Source organism: Dendrobium catenatum, unplaced genomic scaffold (genome assembly GCF_001605985.2).
Source record: "Dendrobium catenatum unplaced genomic scaffold, ASM160598v2 fragScaff_scaffold_889, whole genome shotgun sequence".
Classification (NCBI taxonomy): domain Eukaryota; kingdom Viridiplantae; phylum Streptophyta; class Magnoliopsida; order Asparagales; family Orchidaceae; genus Dendrobium; species Dendrobium catenatum.
The window spans coordinates 85,298-97,658 of NW_021319351.1; the positions used below are offsets into that span (position 1 = coordinate 85,298).

Genomic DNA, 12,361 nt, shown 5'->3' on the forward strand with positions numbered 1-12,361 from the left:
ATTATATATTTAATAATATATATTTTAAGTTATATTAATTAAACTAATTATATTAAAATTTAATAACTAATTATATTACTAATTCCTCAATTAAGTTAAATTTGATAATTAATTTATGCATTAATTATACTATTAATTATTTAATTAATTTACTTAATTATTAATATTTTAAATTGTATTAATTAAGTTAATCAATAATAACTTAGAGGCGTCTAGGTTTTGCGTTTCATCTTCTCCTTTCGTCGTTGCTGTTCGGCTCGTTGCTGGCAGGAGGTGTAGAGATTGCACGCTTCGCTTCTTCGGCTCCTTCGTGGCTGTTCGACTTTGCTCCTTCGACGAATTTCCCATCCTGTTGGATTGGAAGCTACGACATTTTGATCGGAAGCAACAACGGGAGCTCGCTGGCTGTGCCTTTCGCGCGCTTCTTCGGCCAAATCCCATAAATCCGCCGAACCGAGGGATGTAGTAAATCCAGGATTTAAGCCGTAAATCCCTAAAACCGGGATTTACCCATCGCCGGGATTTAATGCGCGCACACAAACCGTTTGGTTGGATTTAGCGCAAATCCGACTTAAATCCCGCTGTAAATTCGATATCAAACAGCCCCTAAGCAGTTTGACGTTATTGGGATAGCGAAGTTTATACTTATTCTTTCTTCAAGTATCAAGTGATGCCGTGGCAAATCGTTCATGTTCCTGACAAGCCTCCGAGCTCTCCTGAACTGTCGACTGGTATCTCGTACTTCTGTTTTTTCTTTTCCATCTTCCAACTCAACTCTGTTACTTGTTTTTGTCGCACATCTCATTTGACAATTCTCAATTTTGTTTTGGGTGAAGTTGATGTGCTTGCTTCTGTTATTGAGCCCAAGCTCGCAAACACTTTGGTGAGGTTAGCATTTACATTTTATTCTGTTTATTGCTGTCTTCTGTAACTTGGGCTCCATTTTGTTGATGGATGTTTGAAATTAAAATCGCAGACCTTCTCAAAAGTCTCTCGAATGTAAGGATTTCATTTTTCACACTAAAAATGAGTGAGAATGAAATCGCTAATTCTTAAAACTTGTTTTCTGTTTCCAATCAACCAAATGAGCCCTTAAAAGTTGATTCAGCTTTGCAAGCTTGAGTTTTTTACACTTATTTTATTTTTCTGGCCAAACTATCAGCAATCAGCAAGGAAATTTTGTTATTTGTTGTGTTTATTAGGCAGCTGAATCAAATTTGTCCACTTGAGAATCTACGCCATGTAAAAAGGGTGCAGAAGAGATCAGTGGAAGGTGAGCATTTGCTATTTAAATTTTAACATGCTAAGCTTGTGATCATATTAATATTTCGTTGGTAAAGTGGATCTAGGAAGATTGAATAAAGTTGGTTTTTATTCTGCTATATAGTAAAGAACTTGCTGGTTTTTTTTTAAGAGAAATGCAAAATGCATTAATAATAAAAAAAAGAACTTGCTGGTTGGTGGTGTAAGTTCCCTCTGACAGTGCTTTCTCATAACAAATTAATTGGCGGGGCTTGGTAATTGAGGAATTCTTGAGGCTGTAGTAATTGTTGTCTGTCTTGGCAGGAAAAGTGGAACTGTCCGTCATTTTATGCCGTCAGAATGAACATGAAAGTCTTTGTGCGGGAATGCCAAATGATGTTCTTCAGCTTGCAAGTACCTATCAGTTGAGTCCATACAAGACAAAAGTTAGTCATTCTTTCAAATCTTTTACAAGTACTTGCTGTAAGATGTTTATCAGTTGTTTTTGTGCTTTCAGTATTATGTGTGTATGGATACTTTTGAGGCGATCACCTGCTTAGCTGTTGAGTTTTAGTCATTTATTAGAGGTCGTGTCAGTCATCTTATTGAATTTGGTACAATGAGAGTAAAATGTGATGGGCGATTTCATAAAGGTGTGTTGATATAGAATATTAGTGAATTTTGTGAATGAACTTTTAGGGAAACGTTAAAAAGATAAAATCAACAATAGAGGCATTTTGCCTTAGTGAGGAGAGACATTAGCATCAAGGTGGATTGAAGTATAAGCCAAAAAAAAAAAAAAATCATAAAAATTAAAATAATTAGTAAAAAATAAAAAAAGATGAAATAACCCATCCAGATATTATTTGATTCATTAAATAAAAATTTGAAATGAAATTCAAGGTAAACACTCACTTAAAACTTAAATACGTTACGAGGATCAGGATCCATGACATCCTTATCCTCACTTTCATATTATTTAGAAGAGCCATTGTATGTAATAATTCTATCATTCTTGGATTTTGTCTCATCTTCATCTTCAAAATTTTCTTCAATTATAACACTTTTCTTCTTACTCCCTATATTAGTGAACATTGGATTCAATGTAATCTTAATTAAAATAATAAATTAATCACCACAAAGTAATACATTATTTTTAAATTATCTTTTGATTTTTTTGAAGCTTATCAACAATCAAGGTATCCAATTCATCATCACTAGTTCTTTTGTTTTTGTAATTTGAGATTGTTTCTTTCAAAATTTTTATTAAACATAATATAAACTAAATTGTTCATTCTTCTTGTAGCCAATTTTTCATTGTATGAACTTAGTTGAACGTGCTCCAATTACGCTCACATATATCAGTTGAACAAGTAAGACTCAAAACTCTCACTGCAAAATCCTTAAGTTCAAGGACATCATCTCCAAATTATGCCCACCAATATTTTAGAATATAATAAAAAGAAAATGATAAATATATATTAGAGTAGAAAGCTTAGACATAAGCTTTTAGATTTAAACTAATAAAAGAAAGAAAATTTACTAAGAGAGCATGCTTTGTGGCATGCTTGAGCTACTCTAAACCCAAATAACTCATTCTTCAAGTTGATCATTTATTTTAAGATAGTTAGTTTCAAGGATAAGTTTATTAATGTATGCATATAAAGTAGTATGAACCTCTTCATCAATATGAAATTCTTAATTATAATCAAATTAGGTGCTTAAATAATATACAACAACATGCAAATGTTAATGTAGCTGATGATTCCTTATATTTGTTTATAAACAACTTTTTGTCCTCCAAAATCTCTTGCTATTTCTTTCTTCACTATGTTCATTATTTCATAGATAAACTCTATAGTTGGAGCCTTCACACCATCAACTGTTCCTAATACCTTCATTAAAGGTCTTGTGGTTTTCAGCGCATAATTAACATTACACCAGAAAGAGTCATCTTTCATATTAATTTTATTTGCTTGTTTCCCTTTTAATTTTTTTAGAAGTGAGCATGGTCTCTTAAGTTTGTCATAACTCTTTAAATCTCTGCAAAGTCAGATAAGCCATGGCAACCCAAGAATGGTTATAAGTAAACTTGCTCATTATTTTTGGTTTCGACATGGTAGATTCATGTTGTGGAAATTGTCCAAACTTTTCAAGCATTAAATCAAGGTAGTGAGCAGCTCGTGAAGTCTAGTAAAGATGCCTCCTTTTCTTCATTAATATTATCCCTACAACCTTATAGGCATTTGTATTATTGAACAGTTAAACTCTCTCTTATTTTCTCAATAGCCTCATAAAACATTTTAAATAGTATTTTTTCATCCTTTATAGAGGCTAATACATCATTAGATTTTTGACATATAATCTCACAAGGATGGTTAAAACGAAAGTCTATAACGCTCCTTTGTCTAATGTCAGACTAACCATATAACATTATTGTAACTCTGGTCTCAATCTATATCTTCTTCACTCTATCAACCAACCTTATCATTGTTCTATCCTTCTCATGTAATATCCATATTTACAACTCATACATGCCAGGCAAACCAGTTTTGGACCATAATTCCCAATATCTCAAAGCATGTTGATCTATGAAGGACTCCTAACCATGTTGAATGGAATACCATTCTTATAAAAATATCTTGCAATATCCCTGCTCTATTTCTGTGTTCCTTTGTAGAAGCTGGAGGAGGAATTGTTTAAGAGTTCATTTATATCTTCATCCACATTCACAACAAAATTATCTATTGTCCCCGAGCTCCTCTATCAAAAGAAAAAGAAAATAAATTCCACTATTGAAACCTTCTTATTGGCGATTGCATGCTTTTTAAATATTCAACACATTTGTTTTTTAGTTCATTAGATACTTTCTCACATGTTCCAATATTTACATGTATGCAAGCCAAGTGATCATTGTCTCCTTACATCTCTAGTAATCCATCCACTCGTCAAAAAACTCACATTTCAAGTACAATATATATTCTTTGCACATTCTCCTAGCACTTTAACTTAAGTGGCATATTTCTAAGCTGAATCTTATCTTCTTGTGTCACCGCCTATTCTAATAAATTAAAAAAATAAAAAGAACTCCATTCAATAAAAAATTATAAACTTAATAGTAAATTACTCAAATGATGATCTTTCTGAACAAACTTTAAACTCTTTAAATCTAGCTATCCTTACACAAATTTATACAACTTTAAACATCTTGTGCAATGCAACTCCAAATCTAACTATCTTTCAATACATCTTTAAATATTTTATTCAAAACATCCCCTATTTTAGTAAGGACGAGAAAATAGAGTAAACCACATTGTCTTAGATCTTGAGAACACTCAATATGATCATCTAAATCTTCATTGATAAAAATGTAAGGGTTGGTATTTATCAATAATTCCATCATCCAAGAAATAAATTTGGTTGAATAAAACTAACACTTCAAAGCTTCTAGAACAAATTTTCAGTTGTAAATATTAACAAAGATAAAGTGTTAAAACACACGATAAGTAGAGAGAAAAGCTGTTTTATACCCCAAAATTGAGAAAGAGTTAAGGAAGCAAAGGGGCTCGACGTGTTTGCATATGGACGAAGCGGATCAACTTAGCAACGAAGAAGAAGAAGAAGACGATGCACACACACAAAGAAGATGTGGGAAGATGCATGACCTCTTGCTTGTTCACAACCTTTTGATCCTACTCATAACCATAATGTGACCTGTACATTCCCATGATGCATGGAGTCTATTAGCTAATTAATTTATAATAGTATATAATATATATATTAAAAAAATTTATAAAATTTAACTTGATTGAGGTGCCACCTCAAAATGCATTGAGGCGTACGCCTTATTTTAAAAAGGTGTAAAAGCCTAAAATAGTTCTCTGACTATACTTAATGCCTAATTTAGTCCCCATCTTTTATAATGACCTAATGTAGGCTCTCGATTATTATAAAATATCTTAATGCCTAATTTAGTCCCCACCTTTTATAATGACCTAATAGTAATAGTTAAAGTTAACTCCAACAATAAATGTGAGGGCATTTTGAATATTAGGATATATATGAGACTATATTATTATTTTTATATATTTTATCTCATTTAATTTATTAAATTTAAACAATTTAATAAGAATTAAAAATTTAAAAATCTCATTTAATTAATTAAATTTATACAATTTAATTAATTAACAAAAAATTATTAGCACCATAATAATTAATTTAAAAATTAACCACATACCTCAATTATCCACAAACCTAATTTCCATACAAAAACTTCCCAATGATCATAATTGTCAACTCTTATTTAACTTTTAATTCATGACCAAGGATCGGGGAAGAAAATTAGACTTGCTAAGGAGAGAAATGGACTATATTATTTGAAAGAGCTAGACAAATCCACTATATGAATAATGATTATTTTATATTATCCTTATTTAATAAAAAATCTACTATTTTCCCTCATCATTTTAGATTATGACATCCATCTTTTAATGTCTTAAAAATATGTATCCAAAACTTCTTTATAAGTTGGAAAATGTATATTTTCATTGTGAAACTTATGCGTTAGTCAAGTATAAACGAGTTTCTTTTTCAAATAAAATTGAGAGATATCATACCCCTTTCTACCTTATTCATGGTGATATCTAGGGACCCTAAAAAATTCTTAACATCTCAAGAGGCCGATGGTATGTATCCTTCATTGATGACTGCACTCGAGTCTCTTAGATATTTCTCCTCAAAAATAAATTTGAGGCCAATTTAAAAATCTCATTTAATTAATTATATGAGACCAATTTAAAAATCTCAATTAAATTTAAACAATTTAATCGAATTAAAAATTTAATTTCATTAATTAACCAGATTAAAATTCATTAATTTAATTAACCAATTTAACATTTAATTAAATAACTAACCAAATTAAATAATTTTTATTTAATTAAATAATTTAAAATTTTTTCAACTGATAATAAAATTCAATTAATCAATTTAATTAACTTAAGATTTAAAATCAACCAACCAAAATTTTCATCAACCAATCATCTAATAAAATAAAATAGAATAAAATACATAATGTTCATAATAATAAACCTAAAACAACTCATCTCAACTAACTCAAACCAAAATATACTCAACAAATATAAAATCTTAAACTTAAAGACAACTCAACTCAACGAGCTCAATGTTGCACTGATACGGATACGGCGACACGGATACGACGCGATACGGATACGGGACACGTCAATTCATAAAAATATAGGATACTGGTACGGCTCGGACATGGTATTATAATTTATAAATCATACATAAAAATTAAGAAAACAATTAAAGCATAATATTTGAAATTACAAAAAAAAAACAACATCATTTGTAGCCTTGTAGCTTATAATATCAAAATATAAGAAATCATTAAATGTCTAGTATAACAACAAAAGCATAAACATAAATTATCTAGCACATGAAGTTTCAACTATTCAATAGAAGGAATGATATGATTAGCTTCTTCATTGGTTTGCCTTTGAACTTTTATATCATCTTCAATAAATATCATAGCTTCTAATTCAGGCTCATCAAGTGAAAGATTAGTAATTTCTAATATTCTCATATCATCAAGATACTCAAATCCATCTTGGAAATGAGAGAACCTTGCTCGCAGCCCCGGAAATAAATACGATGCATTTTTTATTTCTTTTTGTTTTTCAACGGACACGTGTATCGGATACGCGTGTCCTTTTGAAATTAAATAGTATTTTAATTGGATACGGCTTTGGTGTATCTGACACGTATCGGTGACATATCGGAGGCGTATCCGTGTATCGGTGTATCAGATATAGCATGCCTTCATAAATAGGTGTATCGGTGCATTCAACAAACACCAACGCTCAAAATACTGAACACAACACAAACTATACTCTCCAATGCTCCTAGGAAGGCTCCTGCAGGTATGAAACTCCAAGCACATGCAAGTCAAATAACAAAAAATGATTAGCACCATAATAATTAATAATTATTTAAAAAAAATAATAATAAACAACAGTAGAGAGAAAAGAAAACTACTGGAATTAAAAAGAGATTGTCTAGCAGAAATAAAAAAAGTTACTGTAACAAAAACATCAGTGTCACACAAACAACAACTGCTGGCTAGTAAGTGTCAAGCTAGTAAACAACTAAAAACTACAGTCTAGTGTCAAGCTAACAAATAACTGATGTCTACTCAAATAAACAAACAATTAAATCTCCGGGTAGTTTAGCTTATAGGGCTAAATTATAAGATCCACTAATGAGATACTTCTATAGAGAAGCAATAAGACCCGTCCTATCCAAATAACTTGGCAACTTCTAATGAAAGTTTAAAACTTATTATTTGAAAATTTTCTAAATGAAACCCTCAAATAAAAATTAGCGGACATCTTAGGATTAGGTTGTAAGACCCACCTTTAGACAATTTTCAAAGAGAAGCTGTAAGACCTACACAAATAATTAAATCCACGAGCAACCTTTTGTAGAGCTATGTTGTAAGACCCATTTATGGGCAACTCATAAGTAAGCCGTAAGTCCCACTCCAAATTTGCAAGAAACTTCTAAGGGAGTCATAAGACATGTCAACCAAAACTAATGGGAAACTTTTAAGTGAAATTGTAAGACCCACATGTTAGGGAAATTGCTAAATAAATTGCAATAACCCTAAAACTCAAACAACCAAATTCAAACCACGGGGCAACTTAGCCTATAGAGCTAAGTTGTAAAACCCACAAGTGGGCTACTTCTAACAGAAGCCGTATGACCCGTTTTACAGGCTACTTTCAATGAAAGTCGTACCCAAATTTTAAACACATGGGCTGCTTATATTAGAAGCCGTAAGATCCGCTTTAATTTAAACATCTGGGTAGCTTCTAAACAGAGTTATGAATCTAAACCAAATTAATTTTTGGGTATTTTAATACATGTAAACCTCAAAATCCAATAAAACTAAAATTTTCATCTAACAACCTCAGTCTACTTGGGATCCCTGAGAGGAGGCAACCCATGACTACTAATCAGATTCCCTGGAAACTACAGTCAATGATTGCTAGTGTTGGTAGATTGAAACCTAAGGCAGACTAGGGATGACGAAATCATGAGATCTTGATCGGGTTTACTTTAATTTTCCCCATAATTGAGACTAAAACACTAAAAATTTATTCATTCTTAATCAAGAGTTCTCTCTTGCTGTTAACCTTTGTACAAAGAAACAAAAGCAGAAAAAAAATCTGTACATACCTCGGACTGAAATCCCGCGAATCCAGCGCGAAATCCCTGCTGGAGCCGCTAAACTCGCATCTCTTCCCACAAATCCCGCTGTGCTCGCGTCTCATCCCAGGATTTTTGCATGAAACCTGCGACAAATCCTCGATCGAGCGCCCAAATCTTCTTTAAATATCGACCCAACCCCATGGCTTTCGGCTGCTCAACACACGGCACGACGCTCTCTGCTCCCGAACTCCTCTCCCACAAGCTTCTGCCGGGTTCCCATTCGCAAATCCAATCCCTCTCTGTTCGCAGACCACATCTCCGGCTCAGAGAAAGAGAGAGAGAGAGAGAGAGAGAGAGAGAGAGAGAGAGATTCAATACCATGGAATGAGACTTGGTACTTCAGAGGGTTTAAAATTAAAAAATAATATGATGAAACCATTTTTCCTATATTCTATATGATCTTTTATATTTCTTGTCTAAATTTTATTTGATTTGGTGTTGTGGTGTGCTCATAGAAAAAATTAAAATAAAATACCTAAAAAATTTTTAATTTTAAGTGTCAGATGGACCAAGTGATCCTAGATACTGTGTAAGTACTTTTGTCCCCTACTAGCTATCTCACCAATAATGACAAGTCAACTAGTGTGCTAAAAAAATGAAGTATAGGGCTTGGCCCATCTCAATCATGTCCAACAAAGAAATAGCAAATTGATATCAAATCAATCAAATTAAGAAGCTAAGGTGAGGTGCACCGGATCATGTAACCTTAGACTGATATCTCAATGCAAATGCAAAGTACAACATGAAGGCAAACATGAGATTTTGAATGCTTGATTAACTTAATTAAAATGAACTTTTCTCATTATAAAAAAAATCCATTTCAATAATGGAAAATCCATAACAATGGATGCGCATATCAATAATGTAACAATGGATTGAGAAAATTCAATGTTATCATCAACAACAATCTTTAAAGCTATAATTCTATCTCCAATCCTATTAATTTTCATAACATTATCCTTTAAATTTTTATCTATAATAACACCTACACCATTTCTAGTACGACTCCTACCTGAATACCAAAGTTATTTTTTATCCTAGAAATTAGGATTTTAATTTAAAAATTTTGGAAAAACTATGGGATAGTTTTTGCATACTTCAACAACACAAATTATATAAGTTTTTTTAGAGATTATTTTATATAATCAGCGGTTTAAAAATATTAAATTTTATAAATTTTAAATTATTGACCAATTTAAATATATACAAAAATTAAAAAAGAAATTGAAGATGGTCTTTAATTCAATATATACATCCCTGAAATTTTTTGTAAGGGTTAACTTCATCATTTTCATGATTTTTTTTTTGCATTTTAAAAATAAAAAATTTTCTATGTGCTAAATTACCATCTTACCTGTTGGTGGGCCTATAGCGATGGTATAAATTCCCTAGGTCTAGGCAACTCATTTGAGCATACTCAAATTTTCATAGATTTATTTGAGCTATTTCTCTATTTCTTATGATTGAAATGTCATATATTCCAATTATTTAATTTTGAAAAATATCTTAAATGCCTTTGGAAAATTGAAACTATTTAAGTATGTTATTTTTTTCCATTGAGTGCATTCAAATAGTTTCCAAAATTGTTAAGCCTACTTTCAACATTTTAATGTGAAATTTCATATTTTCTTAATTTCAAAAATCGGATAATTAGGGGAAAATGAAAATTCAAGCATTTTTATGAAATCAATGCATGCCTTTAACCTATTAGTCTCGTCTTAAGCATGTGTACACTTTCCAAATTTGTTAGATTTCTCCCTAATTATTTGGCATTAACACAATATATTAAAGCATTCATTTTATGATTATTCGACATGTTTTATGTTGGCTGTCGACTACTTAATGCAACCCTTCACTTTTCTCATCCATGATTTGAGACCTGACAACTACAAAGTAGACCTAAAATGGAAAGTATTAGAAATGATCATTTTTGTTATATTTAAATGAAAATTTGACTCTTAACATGACACAATAAAGAAAAAGTATTCATATAGCCAATCGTACATAGTGGGATAGAGTCTTGATGTTGTTGTTGTCGTCGTCGTTGTCGTCGTCGTCGTTGTCATCGTCGTTGTCTCGCTAATTATTTGGCAATTTTCATAATTTTTGAAAATTTGGCAAATATTTTGAAAAATATCAATTAATTTCAAAAAAATATTTTGGTTATGTTCACTTCATGTGCATGAGCATATGTGTAAAATGTGATGATTGTTGTCTCTCGTAGAGGCTTTCTAGTCGCTAAGTTCTCGTTGTTAAAATTTTTTAGGTTGCAAAATATGCTGCATTGTCGAAGGAAGAATGGAAGGAACAATGCAAGCTCTGGTCAACATCATATCACCCATCAACAATGTTAGTTCATTATCTTTTTCTATTTGTGCATTGCACATGCAATTAATTTTTTGAATATAATTCTTCTTGGTTTCTTGAATTTAGGCTTGCTAATGATTTGATCCCCAAAATCTTATAAACCTAGTATTTGGTCCTAAAGTATTTCAAAACTTTCAAATGGGTTGTTGTACGAAAACTGAAAGAAAGATAAGGTTGCCTTTCTGAAAATTTCTTAAAAACTTTTCAAGTTTTCATATATGTCCCAGTCCCTCCCTATCTTTGAATAAATGTCCACTCTCTAACTGGATAATGCTGGTAATGGTGCTATAATGGGTTTGCAGGGTATGCGCATTAGTGGCCCTTTACCTATTGCAGACTCTCTCGAGTTGGTTGGCTGCTAAATAGTAGAAATACCCACAACTCCCTTTCTCACATTATTGAAAGAAGTGCATTCGCCTTTTTTGTTTGGATTTATGGGACATTACATCAAAGACCCTTAACATTTAACAATTGTCTTTTAATGCGTGATGAAGGAGGGCTAACCCCCTTTTTTGTGAGCATCTCCATAGTCAATAGAATATAGTCTAATGAATGATTATATGACAGGTTTGGTTGGACTTATTAAGATAATTAAATATATATGGAGGCTGTTTGGGCATGTACACTGAAGGTTAGAATATGCATCAATTTGATGAGTATATAAAATTAACGTCGAACGATTAGGAAAAAAAAGAGTATGCGGCCCTAAAGTAATAATGATATAAGTTACTCAATTTGATTTGTGAGGATAGGTTTAGCACCTTAGGTAACACTTACCAGGAATAACTGAAACATTAGGATTTAACAAGACTATAGGCTAATGCTGAAGGCGATAAATGTGTGAGAAAGAAAGAGAGAAGGGTTGTGTAGTGTTTGGTATTGCTAATTTGAGTTGTTGAGTGACTTTGGGACTAATTATTTATTTGACCAAATCACTTTTGATTGATTTGGTCGTCATTTTTGGCGCTTAGATGGTTTTGAAATTGAAGAATTATGTTTAAATAGGATCTACTCCAGTGGTCCTTACCGCTTTGTGCACTCTTATTACTTTGGATGTCCATTAAACGCTGCTCTTTCTCTTTCTTGAAAAGTGTGTGAATTTGGGAGAGTGTGTGTGTGTGAAATGGAGGGTTGTGAATTGAGGTTTATGAGTAGTGGTGGTATTGTCATTTAGGACAAGTTTGCTTTTGGACTAAATCAAATTATAATTCAAATCATACATATTTGAGTCAAATTTTTTTTTTGTTTGCCACACGTGTTTGAAATGCTAACAATGATTTGATTGGTTATAATTTAGTGACTAGCGGACAACATAGAGTAGTGGAGAGGAGGAAGTGAAGAGGCAAACTCTAATAATCACATTTTTATTTGGTTTTGTGGGTGGCTGTAGTATTTGTCAATTAGGATAGGCATGCATTTTGGACTCAATCGAATTTGACTCAAATCATTCATGTTTGAATGA

At 31.8% G+C, this 12,361-nt stretch overlaps 1 protein-coding gene across 5 annotated transcripts in view; it reads left to right on the forward strand.

The window, feature by feature from the left end:
* The first annotated feature begins 213 nt into the window (after positions 1 to 213).
* LOC110107989 (tRNA-specific adenosine deaminase TAD3) overlaps positions 214 to 12,361 on the forward strand; it is a 29,557-nt gene continuing 17,409 nt past the window's right edge. For all 5 annotated transcript variants that reach the window (XM_020838466.2, XM_028697170.1, XM_028697171.1 and 2 more), the window contains exons 1-5: positions 214 to 731; positions 837 to 888; positions 1,203 to 1,273; positions 1,567 to 1,688; positions 10,799 to 10,881. In XM_020838466.2, coding sequence (XP_020694125.2) covers positions 671 to 731; positions 837 to 888; positions 1,203 to 1,273; positions 1,567 to 1,688; positions 10,799 to 10,881 — 389 coding nt within the window. In that variant the 5' untranslated portion in view covers positions 214 to 670. The remainder of the gene's footprint in view (positions 732 to 836; positions 889 to 1,202; positions 1,274 to 1,566; positions 1,689 to 10,798; positions 10,882 to 12,361) is intronic.